At 40.7% G+C, this 17,777-nt stretch overlaps 2 protein-coding genes across 2 annotated transcripts; one reads left to right on the forward strand and one right to left on the reverse strand.

Moving 5' to 3' along the window:
- Positions 1-9,186: 9,186 nt before the first annotated feature.
- On the forward strand, positions 9,187-11,126 carry LOC115924651. The gene is made up of 3 exons (XM_030987344.1): positions 9,187-9,586; positions 10,088-10,250; positions 10,576-11,126. The coding sequence occupies exons 1-3, from the start codon at positions 9,209-9,211 to the stop codon at positions 10,932-10,934; spliced, it is 900 nt and encodes a 299-aa protein (XP_030843204.1). The 5' UTR covers positions 9,187-9,208; the 3' UTR covers positions 10,935-11,126.
- A 728-nt stretch (positions 11,127-11,854) lies between these two features.
- On the reverse strand, positions 11,855-13,173 carry LOC115924748. Its single transcript, XM_030987550.1, has 2 exons — positions 12,853-13,173; positions 11,855-12,188 (listed from the first exon to the last, which is right to left on the reverse strand). The coding sequence occupies exons 1-2, from the start codon at positions 13,171-13,173 to the stop codon at positions 11,916-11,918; spliced, it is 594 nt and encodes a 197-aa protein (XP_030843410.1). The 3' UTR covers positions 11,855-11,915.
- Between the last annotated feature and the right edge of the window lie 4,604 nt (positions 13,174-17,777).

Raw genomic sequence — 17,777 nt, forward strand, 5'->3', positions numbered from 1 at the left:
ACCCCCTCCCAGAGTAGGAAGCATTTGCAATTTTAGAACCACATTAGACGCCTTTTCAGGCACTTCCTGGAGTAATATGACATAAAATTGCTTTCTCCTACCCCCTCCAAGAGTAGGAATCTTTTACAATATGAGAACCCCATTTTGCGCAATAATAGTCCACCGACACTTCCTGGAAATATGACGTTGCCGCACAATGCACAAAGACGGTGGTCCGGTACCAGTTGTACTAAAAATTATATCGAGTGTATAAACTGTGTTGTTATGAGGGGCGTTGCTAGATCTTTTTCAGTGGGGGAGGGGGGAGAGGCCACCGATTACCTTCAAAACGAGCCACCAATTACCGACAAATATATTAATGCCAATGTCCCAATGTCTACAAATTAAACCCTGTAAACCCGGGGCCAGGAACTAAGTTATTTTTTCAGTTTTCCCCCTCCCGCGCGCGGAAGGTTTGATACTTCATTAAATTATTAGAAAAAGAATACGATCCGTTGTACCGTTCTAGACTTTTTATTCTTGTTTCGCCCCTCCCGCGCGAAGCTCGGAAGCTATGACGTTTCATTTATTTATTAGAGAAAGAAGACGATTCATTGTACCGTTCTCGACTCTTAATCCTTGCCTGAATTCATTTTCGCCCATCCCGCGCTTAGCGCGGAAGCTTTTACGTTTCATTAAATTATTAGAGAAAGAGGTCGATTCGTTGTACTGTTTTCGACTTACAATCCTTGTCCGAATTCAGTGTCCTCCCTCCCGCGCAAAGCGCGGAAGCTTTGACATTTCATTAGATTATTAGAGAAAGAAGACGATTCAAAGAGCTTTCGGTGTTTCATTAAATTATAAGAGAATGAAGACGATTTGTGGTACTGATTTCTACTCTTAATCCTTGCTTTCACATTTCATTAAATTATTTGGAAAAAATACGATCCGTTTCCTTAAATTTTTACTCTTAATCCTTGTCTGAATAGAGTTTCCCCCTCCCGCGCGTAGCGCGGAAGCTTTGTAGTGTCATTAAATTATTAGGGAAAGAAGACGATTCGTTGTATTGTTTTCGACACTTAATCCTTGTCTGAATTCAGTTTTCGCCCTCCCGCGCCAAGCGCGAGAGCTTTGAAGTTTAATTAATTTATTAGAGAAGAAGACGATTCGTTGTACTGATTTCTACTCACTTTGTCTGAATTCAGTTTCCCTCCCTCCCGCGCGATGCGCGGAAGCTTTGACGTTTCATTAAATTATCAGAGAAATTGTCTGAATTAATTTTTTCTTTTCTTTGTCCGATAAAAAGTCACAGTTTGTAGGGAGAAATATAAATTGCCGGCCGACCGACATTAAACATCTCGCCGACTTCAAACTTTCTAAATTGATATAGTACACGAGCTAGATAGAGCAAGAATACCGACACAGCGGACCCGACACAGCAACATAATTATCTATGCGTATCTTTCTTGCCCCTTCGACGTGGCGACTCCACCCAACATTCCCTTTGCTCTCTTACTCCCACCCATCTTCTCTTAGGCTCTTAATACCAACCTCTCTCTCTCTCTCTCTCTCTCTCTCTCTCCTCTCTTTCGTTTGTCTTGTTTTGTTTTGTTTGTTTTCTTATGTTTCCTTTTTCTCCTTTTTTTTCTTTCTCCTTTTTTTTCTTTCTCCTTTTCTTTCTTTTCTTTCTTTTCCTTTCTTTCCTCTCCTTCCTCTTTTTTTTCTCCTTCTTTCTTCTCTTCTCTTTCTTTACTTGGTCATGGTTCAATTTTATTTTTTTTTGGGGGGGGGAGGGGCTGGCGCCCCCCAAGCCCCCCCACCAGTACGCCAGTGACTATGGTAGTTGCCATTGATGGCAAAGTTACTCTCTTAAAAAAAAAAGAGTGAATTTTCACTCTATTTTCACTTTCTTGGGAGTGACGTCCGTGATCACTTGTTTAGGAGTGAAAATCGATTGATTTTAGAGTGCTCTCTAAGAAGAAAAGAGTGAATGTTCACTTTATTTTCACTACATTTTCACTCTCCAGAGGAGTGACGTCCGTGATCACTCGATTTTGTTTTAGAGAGTACCACCAATGGTGAGTTCTATGCAACGGGGCCTTGGCAAGTCTGCATCCTAGCAGTTATCTAGTATAATTAAACAAAATGTCTGTACTAGCTGTTCATCTTCCTGTCATTTTTCGTATGATGCCACCGCACAAGTTCTAATTGACGCCGTGTTTTGTCATAAAAACAACGCTTTGAGTGCAACGTAAGGATTTAGACATTTGTGATCATGGTGATATATATACGCACGATAGGGCTAATCAGTGCCCCGTTGAACAAAACTTACCATTGATGGTTACTTTGCCATCAAGCGTAACTACGATGGAAGCCTTGACTCTGATTGGCTGTTGAGCCCTGTTACCATTGTAGTTGCCATTGATGGCAAAGTTACTATCAATAGAAAGTTTTATGCAACGGGGCCCTTATTTTCACAGTTACCGATTTTATGATTAGTTTGTTTTGCATAATAAGTATACAGCTTACATATCGCGCAATATTTATCAGAATTTCTATTTTGATGAATGTCTATTTTGTCTATCTGATGTCTATCTGATTTTATTCTGTATATACATGTTTACGATTCGGCAACACTTGCGGCGAAAATATGAATAAACTATTGAATTGAAATTAAATTTTAAAGCTGAAAACGAAGAAAATTATTTTCGTAACTGAGAAGGAAATGAACGATCTTGCCTTTTCTATATTCACTGAAATAATAACGTTTTTTTGGAAAGGTATTTAGCCTCGTGAGATAATTATGTGAGGAAAACATACTTGACTCAATTACTCGTAGTATCGTTATCTTGTATTTACCTTTCTTGTTGCCAACTGTTGTAATCGAAAGAGTACCTTTTTCTAGAATTTGTATCTGCTCTACTCTTTCTAAAGCCACGGTCACAAAGGTTCGTACGAATCTTCCTGTTTTTCCATTGCCTTCCCAAATTTCCATTGTCTAAAAGTCGTACGTACGGCGTTCGTAGCAGTTCGTAATGGCATTTGTGACCGAGACTTTATGAATGTTTATATTGTGCAAATATTATGAATGTGTTGATGAAAATGCCATTTGATATCGTTGGAAATGTGCTATATTATCAAAACAATGTAATACTCTTGATACATGCAAAATATTACGTTAAGGTTAAATTATTCTTTTTTTTTTTAGTAAAAAATATAAAAAGAAATAAATGGAGAAGGAGAAGAAAGAAAATAAGATAACCAAGTGAACCAAGAAATTAAGTATCCTTGTTAAGTGCATTCGATTTGAAATAAATATAACAAATACTACTTCTATACATAGTTATGAACATCTTTGGGCTCGTTTGATATGGATCATTTTTCATGTTAAGATTGTGACTGCAAACTATTTTGTCAAAGTGGAGGGAGCGAGCAAAAGAGGGAGAGAAAGATGATCTTTTTTGGGAGAAGGTTGGAAGTGGGTGAGCGAATATAGATGGGAAATAGAACGTTCATTATCATGCATATAAAGGGTGAAGATGGTGAAAAGACGGGAATTAGGGGCAGAGAGAAAGAGGGCGTGTGCGCGTTTGTGTGTGTGTGTTTGTGTGAGAGAGAGAGAGAGAGAGAGAGAGAGATGGAGAGAGAGAACGGGGATAAGAGAAGGGAAAATTAAGAGAGAGAGAGAGAGAGAGGGAGAGAGAGAGAGAGAGAGAGGGAGGGGGGGGGGCAAAAATAAAAGGAGTAAAGTTTGTCAAATACCTTCATCAGGTTTTGCCCTGGAGTCGGCACCGTTTGAATTGCTGTGAACAAATTGGCTGCATTTGTGCAATACATAAATGAACATTTGTTTCAAATTAAAACCTATACGACAGCATTTTCATATTAACATCATTTATAACAGTTTTATGATTCTCACCGCCTAGGCGCGCCTGCTCAAGTCATAGTGTACGTAACAATACAGATGCGCTCTTTGTCGTTGCTAGCGGCATCAAAACTTGGCGCGCATAATTTAGGCCCTTGGAAACGGGCGCACCAAAATCCCTATAGCAGCATGCATAGCGCATAGGCGGCCAACGCAAGCTCAGTTAGTTAACTAGTCTGAAGCTCTACCTACTGCAACGTTACCGATTGGGTATTGGATCTTTGATTCTTTTCCTCCTAAATACTCCGAAGAAGAGTTTTCTTCATTTTCTTCATTTACCACTCTAGACATCCGGAAAAGAAATCCGGATGACCCTATTGTTGGCCTAGCTTCATTACATAATATTCACCAAGAATTGATGCCTGATTAATTCCTGTTAAAAAGGAGGTAAGAACTAGACTAAGCTCATATTACTTGATTTCCGTTTTCAGCATTTTTTTCACTTCTTCTACTTCTACAACGATACTCAGCAGGATCCATAAGTCAGGATGTAGTGCTGAGGAATAAACTATCTAGTTCTTGGTCTAGATGCTGGGTGGAAGCGCTCCCTTGAAGCCCCCCAGTGAAGTAGCGTCAAGGGAATGTTTCATCAAGTGAATGCTGGTGCATGCGTGTGTTCATATGTCGCGCACATTTTGAGTTGAGAAAGAGCTTGGGTCTATTCAATAATAAAGTTGAAAATACTTATAATGCTGTATTTTTAATTTGGTTTTACACCGTGAATTCTAGTATTATGGCTCTAAAAAGAAAGCCTGAACGTTAACAGCAAAATAAAAATCACCATGGGTGGGTATGAAATTTCCGAACTTGTAATATGGCAGTGTGACCAAAGTTCGCTGTCTCAAAAAATCAGTAAGATTTCGAAAATCTGATATGATATCACCAATTGAAAGAGGAACATGAAATACCTAGATCTAGAGATGAAATTTTCTTAGGAATCGGGTACGAAATTGTGAAAATATTGACAAAAGGTTAGCAAATTTTGCAATAACTTGCGTCCGCTCCAACAAATTATCAACTAACCGATAAGGGTCTGAAATTTTCAATTTGATTGCAGAATTCCTCAAAATTGTAAGTAAAAAGTGATACCAACTAATTGATATCTTGCCTTGCAAATTATGATATTTCCTTATTTTGTATGGATCGCATTTAAAAAAATATAAATCAACTGTAAAACCCCGTGCGTGAAGTTAGGTCTCGTTGTTGTTATGACTTTTTTAGATGCAGCGCGCACGCACGATCGGACATCGAATTTTTAGATCGCGATATCTCCGAAATCCTTCGACGATCAATTTTCTAGTTGAACTAATCTGTAATAAAAAATTTGCCGTCCATTTGGTAATAAATTGAAATAAATGCATTTGTGTAAAATATGAGAAATAATAGATCGAATGTCACATGTTGTAAGTTCTAAAATGTCCGCGAACTTTGGTCACCTCTTCATATATTTGTTGGCAGCCCGAGCATTCTTTACATTATTGATTGATTATAAAAAGTAGATATAGGTTGTTGGTAGAAAAGTTAGTCCTAAAAAGGCTTACTTTTTCTATCAATGGTATACTATGCATAGAAGGTTTAGTATAATTTGACATTATAATGTTTAATGATAAGTGCCTGTTTGATTTACAATGTGTTGGTCAATATCTTAAACTCTAATTCTCTCAAAATTTATTTCACATATCATTTCCATCTTGTAGCTGGACGTTTATCAGGATGTATGAATCAGGCGAATACGACTTTCATGCTGACGGTGAGGGCGCATGGGAAACTGTCTCCAAAAATAGGAAGCTCAAGGACAAGATGAAAATCGACCTGAAATCTGTTGCACAGGTAAAGAAACCGGTGGCAAGGAGCGTGAAGCCCGGAGGGGCTGCAGGAACGCGACGTCTATCCAAACAAGGTCATTCTAACATGCCAGGTAGAAAGCCCGCGCCATTGACGAACTGGAGAGAAACATCAAAGAAGAAAGCAGATACCGCTGAGATACAGAAAAGAGTGGTCTTGAAGGATGTCCAGATCGGAAGATCGACGAAAAATATCGCACCAGTCGTCAAGCGAGAGACGGTAAATTCATCCGCAAGAGGCGTTGTCGAAGGGAATAATAAGACCAGAAAAAGCACAGCGGCGGAGAAGACGAAATTTGATTCTTTCCAAGAATATAACGAATCGTTTCCGGACTTGTCAAGGGGTGACGACACCGGGGAAGAAGCCGCTACTACAAATCAGTCGCAACCCGTGCAGGATTACGCTAACGTTCAGCCTTTCTACGACCCGAATGGATGCGACGTTACTGCGGATGTTATGCAGGTCCTGAATGCAATGTTCATGAACAATCCAGGAATCCCGCCTTTGCGCGACCAATCAGCTTTGTATGATCTGGAACATCTGGGTCTACCGCAGCAGCAGTGTCTAGTTGGAGATGATCTCATCGATAAAAGTGGATACGCGGCCCGTGGTTCGTATGGAGCTTCCACCAGAGAAACGGACACAGGAAGCTGCTCCATGTTCCCATCTTCAGTCACTGCCAGGGGAGAATTAAAAGATATCCCTCATGTAGACCACTTTAATATCCTGGTAGATGAAGCTCAACCAGACGTCGTAGATACGAAGAGTACAAGAGAACTAGACCAAGAAATCAAGGTCACCAATGTACCACTGGACGTCAATATGGTCATTCAGAGCGGTCTCGAAGAAAAGCCGACATCTAAGAAAATCGTCTTTGACGAGGAGTCTGTCTTAGACGACGAGAGAAAGCATACACACATAGGATGTACCAAAGAATTGTTTCAAGATAAAGGCATCGAAAATGTTACTTCTACAAAGATAGCGACAAAAAGAAAGAAGAAACTAAAAGTTCAGAAGAAGGACACAGACCGAGGAAGGATGCCACTGAAGATCAAAGAACAGGGGCAGACCGACGTCCTGGAGGAATGCCCGAAGAAGAATAACGGGCCTGCTCAAGAGGCCGCAGAAGGGCCGAACAAAATGGTTGACGACAAGGGTGACCTGTTAGAAGTACCTAAACTCCACATATCCACAAATCGAACTTCAATTGCACCACAAAAGAACTTGGGAGCGAACGGTTGCGAACAAAACGTGAATAAGAATTCATCCAAGCTAGAGAATTCTATTTCAGTAGATTCATTGGCTATTGCTGTTCTCTTGAAAACTGATTCTAACCCGGTTTTTAAAAGTGACAATCAAAACAACAATTGCCAAGAGGCAGAAACCTATGATGATGATAGTTGCCTGGAACTGACTGGTCTAGAGTCGAGATGCAATCCGGACTACTTCAACACAATGACGTATGTGGCCGATCAGACTGACCTGAAGGCAACTAATAAGACTGCCGATGCAGGAAAGGCAGCAGATATTGGAATGTTGGAAGGACACAAGGAAGGAGCATGTTCAGAAGCAACTCCTTCGCTGGAGAAAATTACTAAGACAAGAGAAACGGCTAAATCCGAAAAAGTGCAGGCGATGATTGAAGATTTGCAAACAGCTTCTGCAGAAAATGGTACAGGCGTAAGCGCTGGTGCTGAGGGCAGAGGTAATGTCCAGAAGAGCCCAACGACTAACGACGATGGCACCAAGGACAACGCTCAAGATGATGCTGTCAAGATCCCCGAAGACACATCTAAGAATGGTGGTCCAGATGAGGGTCGTCAAGAGAAATCTATCGAGAAAAAACGGAAGGAACGTGTACCGACTGTGAACAGAAAGGTGACGTACGGGGATGTCATTGAATATGTGATGAAACAGCTGACAGAATTATATTCCGGGTAAGTTACCACTGCGGCAAGGAATCGTTATCTCCCAATAAACTATTTGTAAACTACGACTAATTCTCTTGTCCAGATTGTATTCACGCCCTAATTCACTTGAATATATTTGCAAAATAATGTGAAATCAAATTCATTTTGGTACTATTTCCACATTAAAAATAATAAAATCTGCTTATTATACAAAGAAGTTTTGCCAGATGTCATGCTAAAGTAGCACATTTATTTAAGATGGAAAGTATTTTGATGAAAACAATAGAAGTTTTATATACATGTATAACGAATACAAATTACATTAGGTATATTAATATTGAAAAAAGGACACTTTCATTCAAAATGGTTATATCTACGATATGCTTTATTTACAGGAAAGAGAGTTTCATCCCTGTCACCGAGATTGAGCATGAACCCCTTCCCGATGAATTGACAAGGCACCTCAATCTTCTTCGGCAACTCTCGTACAACTACACACCAACCTCGCGTCCGTGCGATATCGAAACAAACAGATGTCGTGAATCATCTGACAGCGACTTATCCGATTCATTCGATGACTGTTCGGAAGACATCGAGGAGAGGAACGATGAGAGAATGAGATCCGTCAAAAAAGATGGCGAACAGTTGCTTCTGAGACGGTACCACGAAAAGTTGCAGGTGTTTGCACAACTCAATCATCTCCATCTTGTTGTATCGAACCCAAGGCTTGCAACCACTCTAGAAGATTCTAAGCTCCTGGAAAACACGGAGCAACTAACCAGTTACATCTCGGACCTCTTCCCTGATCTCATAAATGGCTCAGCGCCAAGAGGTGAATCAGTCTGGAAGAACTCAACATTGGGCGTAATAGAGAAGGACAGCCCTCGTGACGCCATCTCTACAGTTGAGGATAGGAGGCAGGGTAACATTCCATTTCTGTCCTTTGAGAACGGACAGACGAAAGAGGCAGTAAAGAATCTTGTCATGACTGGAGCGAAACCAACAGAAAAAGAGCAGACGGTGCAGACGCTAGGACCTCAAGAGTCGGCATGCATGCATTTAGCAGGTCCTACACTCCAGGGAGATGTTGATCAAGCTTCTTTAGATAAATCAGATGTGAGAGAGGGAGCCGAAGACTCGCTGAAATCTATCATTTCAAGTCCGCACCAGGGTAGCACAATGAGTGATTTCAAGTTGGGTGTTTAAGGCTGGTGTTAGTGTTTAATAAACACTAACACCAGCCTTAACACCGAAATGGAAATCAGCTGGTGTTAAGGCTTTGACCTCTGAATATCGTCAACTTCCGGTAGCTGGTGTTATCGATTTTGCCAAATTGTCGTCTGCTGAACCGACCTTTGTGGCTGGTGTTAGTATTTCACGTACAAATGTCCTATTCACTAACACTAACCCCTAGGGATTAAGCAAATGTTGATTTCCAGTTCGGTGTTAGTGTTAGTGTTGCTAAATTAGAGTAGCCTAGCATATATTCATGCTGATCACATGCAATAACATCATCTTGTGTAGCTTTTCGTTTTCGAACTGTGAAATCATGTTGAATGCTCAAGTTCGGCGTCAGCCGAACAAAATTAGGAAGCCGTGTTCCACCGAAGAATCCACGAAAAGCTATCTGCGCCTTAACGAAGGGCAGATAGAAGAGCTGGGAAGCGAATTCAATGCGTGGAGGGGGGCGGGGCCCCGCGGAATCGTGAAATCGGAGCAAATGGTAATGACATTACTGGATTATCTAGCAGGAGGTGGGTACTACCGGCAAGTTGGGAGAAGTGCCGGATTGTCAACATCAGCAGCATTCCGGCACACCCATCTTGTAGCCGATTTCCTTTTCGACATTGCACGGCACCATATACAGCTACCACAACATGACGAAATGCAACGTTTGTCGTCAGAACTTCGATATCCCGATGGCGAAGTGAGTTTATTCTATGCAAATATTCTACTTCATTATGACGTCTATAAGCCTATTATAGTATACTAGTTTTGGTGATATCGTCAAGTAAAAGAGAAAGATAGATGGAGAAATGAGGGAGAGAGAGAGAGAGAGAGAGAGAGAAAGAGATTACGTTTGTGTGTGTGTGTTTGTGACGTGGGATAAATCAAACGAATGTACTAGTCTATATTGTTACTTTTTAAAAATATATTTCCATATAAGTCTAGTGCCTATTTACCTTTATGATATAAATCAGCACATTGCGGGAAAAAGAGCACCCTACCATATTTTGATACCGGCTTTATAATTTGGATCGGTTCTTTTCTAAATAATAATATCACCTCTTTCTGCGTGTCTATTATCATAACCATTACCTCCCTCTCCCCCTTTTCCCTTCCTTCTCACCCCTTCTCCTTATCAAGCATATACATTTTTTGTATAGATTTGTTGTATTCTAATATCATTTTCAATTGATTGTTTTAGGTAAAGAATGTTATCCTCTACATTGACGGATACATCGCGCGGATCCAGCGGCCTGACCATGCGGGAAACGCATATTTTTGCGGCAGGCATGGGAAGTCTTGCGACTCTCTCAATACCCAGTATGTAACCGACCAATTCGGCAAAGTTCGTCACATCATTACAGGTAAGTTATGCTTTCAGTACATCCATGACAAATTGTAAACTACTAAACCTAACTCAATTATAAGTTTTGTTATACGTTTGTGAAGTTTCCTGTTAATACTCAAATTTAGGTGGAGAATGTTATTCAACCATGTATTTCTAATCTGAAACATGTCAGTCCATATAATTGATTGTAATAAAATAATATAGAGATTAAGCAAAGCCAAAGTAGAAATCAACATCCCATAATTTTGAACACAAATTAAACATAACTCAAACCACGTAAATTATTTTAAACTGCTTCTATATATTCACCACCTAATCTCCATTTGTTTTACTTTTTTAAGGACTCCCCGGGTCAACCCATGATAAGACCGCCACTGAATGGAGCAGGACCTTCATGGACTTTCTGGACAACCTCCCGGATGGATACATAACGATAGGGGACCCTGCCTACAGGAATCTCCACCGCAACGTTGGTCATCGGTTCGTGGGACACGGCCTCACTGATGAGCAGCAACAGTTCAACGATGATATAACAAGACTTCGACAAGTGATAGAGCGCACCATCGGGGCGACACAGCTCAAGTGGCGGATGGCTCAGATGAAAGAGAACAGACTCGCAGCTAAAGGAGGGATTATCTTTGCGTCAAAACTCATCGTGTCCATGGCAGTTCTACACAACCGATATACAAATTACTTATAAGCTATCATTCTCGTAGTTAAGAAACCGTACAAAAATTTGCAAATGAAATGTACCTTTTCTTTGTCAGTTCATCTCAATGAATGCCGTCACTTCTTCGCTCTCTCTCTCGCTCCCTCTCTCTCTACTTCTTATGCTCAGTGGCGGTTGCAGGATTTTCCTTTTTTCAAACTTTTTCGGCTAGGGGGGGGGGGGGGGCGTCGGTTCCCATGCCTGCTTACGCTCGCCCCCTCCTCTTAGTTCTTAGTCGTCTCCCCTCTCTCTCTCTCTCTCTCTCTATCTCTCTCTCCCTCTCTATGTATTTAAATTATGTAAATTATATACATACATAACATCCATTCCGTGGGGGGGGGGGAGGGGGGAAGGGGGTGGGTCTATAATATGCATTGCATTTCAGGTATGTGCCGCAGGAGACCACAATATTATTATTGTGAAACCTGTATTTTCGTTCAGGTGTATAATAATCATTCTGTATATCTAGTAATATCTAATAAATTCAAAAGACAATATTCAACTTGCTCTGTTATACTATTAGAATCATTTCAGCCTTCTTCTGTTAAGTGCAAAGGAAAAGTTTAGTTCTGCATGGGAGTGTTCGAAATCCACGATTCACAAAGATACACAAATCGATGTTATTTTTTGAAAGTTTGGATTAACTGATGAGCAAACAAAAACATAATGTAAAGGTTATGTTATCAGGTTGTCGTTGAACCATAATTCTCCCTCGCGCAGTTTAAGAAAGAACTGTTTTTGAATAGGTAATTTGTCATTGTATCATCAAATATCTCTATGAGATTGTGGCACTTCCTGACCCTCCCAAAACCCACCTTCTCCTTTATGTATAAGTGGCTCTGTTCTGACATAATCAACAACAACTTGTATATAGATCCACACAACACTAAGCATAACTATCGAAATTCAAATAATGTTTCCAAATAATATTTAATGCAAAACGATTTGACGCCCTATGTACATCGTGGATAGTTATTGTTCCTTGTCCTCGGTTTCACCTAACTGGACGTCGATCCCCAGAGCGGAACCAACCATCACCCGAAGTGCCGTCATCTCGTCCACAAGCCTTCCCAAAAGGACAATTACTTCGTCGTCACGCTTTCTCTTCTGTCTCCGATTTGTTGGGGGAGAAGCGGACGATGTGGATGGGGCTCCCGTCGCCTCCTCATCACCTTCACCTGGGATGACTATCACTTCCCCTGGGATGACCACGCCTCCTTCTGTAATCACTGCTTGAGGTTTGATCTATATAAAAACAAATAGGCGAAATTTGTAATGATTTCCATTTTCCAGTTAGTGAATGCATAATAAAGTTCCCATTGGTTTGCAATCTTAACTTTAAGATCCCAGTTTGCCAATGCAATTTTCCCATTCATGCATGTTTCTAATGCATTATTACTAACCTTAATAAGTAGGCCCAATATATTTATATATTTCTGATAAAGATGTACAAAGATCGAGGGTTCGAATCCCGACACGGCACTAATATCCTTTGGCAAGATATTTACCTGCACTTGCTACTCTCCACCCAGGTGTTAAATGGGTACCCGGTAGGATGCGAACGTTCATGTGGTTGAACGAGCAAGTGTGCGCCTGTAAAATGGCGACTGGCTGGAATGCTCCCCAGGGAGTGGAAAAGCGGGTAAGCCTGAATCCGATGACCGGGGTAATAATATATCTGTAAAGCGCTTAGGTACATCGTTGGATCGGTGTATTGAGCGCTATATAAAAAACCGGATTATTATTATTATTATTAAAGATTTAGATTTTCCAAAGATATCTCCCTTGTTGATAAAATACATCATCATTATTTTACACTCTTTTACCAGCATGTAATATATGGTTTGACAAATTAAAAAAAATGAAATAATGAAATAATAATGATAACAAATAATGACAATAGGCATACCTGTCCTCCAGCTGGGAAATACAGCTGCTGGTACTCTTCAAAGAGCAAGTACAGCTCCGTTGATCCCCGGAGTACCGGATCTCGGGTGTCTGTACCAGATACCATGGTGTGCTGCAGTATATCCCTGTACTCCCTGCCCAAGTTCTTCAGGAGGTTCTCGGTTGCGTTCTCCTGGTAGCTGAGCTTGTCAGCTACCGTTTTGTGGAAACCTTTAGTTGTACCATTCCGTTTCATTTGTTTGTACACGTCGTGGCAGCTGAGGTACTCCTGCATTACTGCCATGATGCCCTGAAGATTCCACGCCTTTCTTCTGTTTGCCATTGTTCTATGATGGGGAAAAAAATCATAAATTAAAGCATGCATGGGCGTACAAACAGTCTTGTATAGTTTGAGATTCATGGGTTAGCAAAGTCATCAATGAGTTAATTAGTGTAACAATATATTTTCATTTGACTGCAACGGGTAGTTTGCGTTCTGGTGAGGGGAGAAAGAGAGAGAGAGAGTCGGAGAGAGAAGGAGGAGGGGGAGAAGAGCGGGCGTGTAGAGCAGGCACGTAGTCACGGAGGGGGTGGGGGGAACACGTGCCCCCCCCCCCCAATTTCCAATATCAGTTGATCTTGTTTAGGCCCCTCCCCAGGATTTCGATCAATTACATGTATGTGCTCCCCCCCCCCCCTAACATCAAACTCTGGCTACGGCCCTGATGTGGAGGAATGAGCCATATAGGGGCGTACATGTCGTTGAGAAAATTGAGATTGACTTCCGCGGGGGGGGGGGGCGTAAGGAGGAATTGATGAAAGGAGGAACCATCATCGTTAGATACAACCTAGCCTAGGCCTACATGTCTGTACACCCCCCCCTCATACTCCTTTCTCTGAAGAACAACAACAATACAAACACAGTTCGATATAAGTAATCGTGAACATTTTTGACAAAAAACGATTAGGCCTCAGTCTATATTGCCGTCCAATACAATTCATATGACTATCAGCTTAATGAGAATAGTCTAGCTAATATTGCTTAAAAGTCGGACGTGATGGGTAGGCATAATTATGTGCCCTATATGCCTAAGAAACACAGATAACTCAGATTCACCGAATTGTCACTTGCTTCCCAATCCGGGGGGGGGGGGGGGGGGGGTATGCCTAATCACATATTATGACATACTTTTTCACACAAAAATTTCTAAACGATGGGCCTAGACCTAGTGGTTTCGACTTGAGCGGCACACCCCCGTCCAAACCAAATCTGAGGATCCCCCTCCCTCCCTCTCCCCCGAATGTCAGATATTAAAGAGGTTGAAAACAACGGGATTAGCAGCTTGTTTTGGGAGCTCGGAGAAGAAGAGAGGAAAGTAAAGTCAGATAGACTCAGAGTTCTAGTCTAGTATATGCCTACAGAGTACAGAGAATCTAATAAAACAAATTAATTCAACATAATAATGTAACACCGATTCACCAAATAATCCAAAAATAGCCTTTGTTTTTCAGCGCCCCTATATAATTATCCTTCCCTTTTTACAATTCACACACCAAAAAAAGCTTGCCCGATGCACTGGTTCGGCACGCGCATTAGAACAGCGCATCTGATCTGACGGGCCCGCCTGGCAGGCCGGCGCGAGTGTGAGCTAGAACCTGCTAAATAGCGTTCATGGGAGTGAACACTACTAGTGTGTGTGTGGTCGAGCTTACTAAATTTTACACACACAATTAAGATTGTACGTTGCATTCTTCTAGTCTCGTAATGCGCGTAGCGAGCTAACTGTCTACAATTAGAAGTTTTCTAGGAACCATCATCCATCATTTCAATTATTATTTAACATTTTAGCCAAAGAAATAATGCTGACTTACCACTGATTTTTCCGTCGACTATATTTAGACAGCTCCAAGAAGAATAACAAGGTAGGGTCTAAATTTATTGCAAAATATTGTTTGTATATTCGCGCCTTTGCAGTGTTCGTCTGTCTAGCGAAGCACTCAGCAAATCTGCTGCGCCTGCTTCGGGCGTCAAGGCTCTGACCGATCGCCTCGTCCCTTCGAATTTCCTTATATAAATTAAAATGGGTCATTCATGTGCTTGTTTGTAAGTAAGCTCACCTACAAACGAACGGGGATTTCGTTTCAAAGTGGACCTAGAAGGTAAAGCATAAGCCTACCTTTTCTTTGCCTTTCTAGTATTTATTAGGTTTTAACAACATTTTCAACTTTCATTTTATAATCTAGCCTTCTAATTCTAGGCTAATTAGGTCTAAGCTCTAGATCTAGTTATAATACTAGTTCTATGAGCTAGCAGTGAAGAACATTTTTTTATTGGTACTACACTACATGAAAAACATTCTCAGAACGAGCATTACTAGTTTAATCTAAGCCCTAGACTAAATCCACATGAATCATTTCATATATTTTGTTTAAAGGCGGGGGTCTTTCTTTCAAAATTTCATTTTATGGATGCCGCGCCCCCTCCGATCCACCAAGCTACACACACACGTACCCGAACAACAGTCAACTCACGTACGACGCTAATTTATTGGCTGACGAATTAATAAGAATATGTGAAACAACATGTCATTTATATGTGATCCATACATTTATTGTGTGTAAAATAAGTTATTTCATAACACCAGAGAAATAGGTTTAAATTTATTCTGTGCTTTTCATGAAATCTTTAGTTTTTATGTAGTATTTTTAAATCATCGTCGTGAAATCAAGTGAAATCAATTGCAGTGCAGTGGTGTTTACGGTGGTGTTAAGCTATCGATATTGATATCGGTATCGGGCTCTTAATTTCATCAGCACATTTTTAGCTCGATTTAAGAGCTCTTGACTGCTCTAAACACTAACACTAACACTAACACCCAACTTGAAATCACTCAATGGGATTGCAGTTTTTCCAACACTCCTTTCTTTCAAGTCCAGACAATGTACTTGATGGCGGCAATGCCTCGCGACAAGATAATTCAGAACTGATTAACGCTGTTCCGGCACCATCCGAAGAGCCTTTACATATTCGGGATATCCGTCGCTTCCTCTGGTCACAATTGACGGACATCAGAGCCAGTCTAGATAGAGAGATGCTGGAATCTATGAAAGTGACATCTCGTCCGCATGGACATGAAGAACAAGCATGGCATGGTGGTGATATGATAGGGTTTTGCCGTCCGGACGAAAAATGCACTAAAGGAGGCACTACTGTCCTTGCTAATGCCGTCACTACTGACGTTACAACCGTTGTCATCACAGAAGTTGACATTGATGATGAGGATTTGTTAGACAAAGGCTGGATGGACAGGTCTCTTGTGGATAATCTAGCCAACCCGAAGGACGAGGAACCTACCGAAAAGCGATATAGGAGAGAATATAGAACGAGGAAGTTTGGAGCTCTACCGTATTGGTGGATGCCGTAAACCGATAATGGAATGCTAAAACTGAAGGGGAAAAAATCCCACGGCTTGATGAAACTGTCATTCGTTAGCTTCACGGTGACACGCTGTTTACACCAGAAGCTTCTTTAAATCCCTCTATAAGTGGTCAAGAAAACGAAAATGAGTGCAAAATGAAAGGTGCAAATATTGTGTTGAATTACCGGCGTTTGGGCTTATTACCTTCATAGGCTTAAAGATAACAGTCGGTTCTATTGCGTTCAAGATGACGCCTCGTGTGCAGCGGTTATTGCTGTCGTTCGCTTGGCCATCATTAGGTCTAAGTAAGTCTAACTCGAATGATGTGCTCATAATATTGGTTTGGTGAGTATACCGTAGTAAGGTGCTCTTAGAAAGCTTGGCAAATGATTGTCAAATAACGATCCGGATCGACTTGGGGCGGGGGATGATGGGAGGGGGTGGGCAAGGGCATAAACCCATTTGTCTTTATTAAAACAAAACATATTGTAGTAGGTACTTGTGATATCTTACCACATTTTGAATTCCCATTTAGATGTTGTATGTCTGATATATTCTTGTGTCCGATCCCTTGTGTAAAATGGATGTCTTATTTTCTGCCTGTAAGATGTTTTAGACTCGTGACTTATTGTTCATTCAAATATTTTATGATGAGAATTTTTACTTTCTCTCTTGTTGGTAGTGTACAAGTGTATATTCATTTACAGCTAATTAATTAATTACAAAGTTATTTATGATTCAATGAATTACATGAAATAATCTAGAGAGTATATGTTGTAACTGTAAATAAATTTGTATTAACGTCAATTGCTATTGAATCTTTAGTAGAATTAGCTTTATTGATGCTAATATCCGAGATTATAAACAATTTTCTCTATATTTACATGGAAAGCAGAGTAAAGATTCAGTCATTCAGACTTGGATATTAACTTAACAAGCGGGGTCCTATCCAAAAGAATGAAATAAATACATTCATAGAAAAAAAACTAATCTGTATAAAACTGTCGTTTATAGACTCTCAAACATAAGGTAATCATTATCGGATGTTTGGCCGCAGGAGCACGTTTGCAGCAGACATGATAACACACAAACACACACAAAAAGGGGGCAAAATATTCCAAAACAATGGGTCATCATCTCAAAAGGAGGAGGGGGGGGGGGTCACATTTCAACTTGTATACTAAATGTATGTGGTCTCGAAGTCAAACAGGGATGGGGCATAAGACGGTTGAAAGACCCACTCCTTACCCCAGTGATCGGTATCATTCTGTTATAAGTGGAAAGAATGATACCGATCACTGGGGTAAGGAGTGGGTCTTTCAACCGTCTTATGCCCCATCCCCGTTTGAGACCAGATACATTTAGTATACAAGTCGAAATGTGACCCTCCCTCCTTTTGAGATGATGACCCATTGTTTTGGAATATTGTGCCCCCTCTTTTTACAAAAAGCTTGATCTGCCCCATATTCCTATGGGAATAAAAACTGAAGGGCCGTATTCTGTAAATTATGTTATATTTCATAACAGT

Source organism: Strongylocentrotus purpuratus, unplaced genomic scaffold (assembly GCF_000002235.5).
Source record: "Strongylocentrotus purpuratus isolate Spur 01 unplaced genomic scaffold, Spur_5.0 spur5_scaffold_16, whole genome shotgun sequence".
NCBI classification, from domain to species: Eukaryota; Metazoa; Echinodermata; class Echinoidea; order Camarodonta; family Strongylocentrotidae; genus Strongylocentrotus; species Strongylocentrotus purpuratus.

Excerpts from the sequence above, each read along its gene's own strand:
- LOC115924748 (XM_030987550.1), bottom strand. The coding sequence starts at position 13,173 with ATGGCAAACAGAAGAAAGGCGTGGAATCTTCAGGGCATCATGGCAGTA. Across the intron at positions 12,189-12,852 it reads ATTTCCCAGCTGGAGGACAG|ATCAAACCTCAAGCAGTGAT; the intron begins GTATGCCTATTG and ends GTTTTTATATAG.
- LOC115924651 (XM_030987344.1), top strand. The coding sequence starts at position 9,209 with ATGTTGAATGCTCAAGTTCGGCGTCAGCCGAACAAAATTAGGAAGCCG. Across the intron at positions 9,587-10,087 it reads TTCGATATCCCGATGGCGAA|GTAAAGAATGTTATCCTCTA; the intron begins GTGAGTTTATTC and ends TGATTGTTTTAG. Across the intron at positions 10,251-10,575 it reads AGTTCGTCACATCATTACAG|GACTCCCCGGGTCAACCCAT; the intron begins GTAAGTTATGCT and ends TACTTTTTTAAG.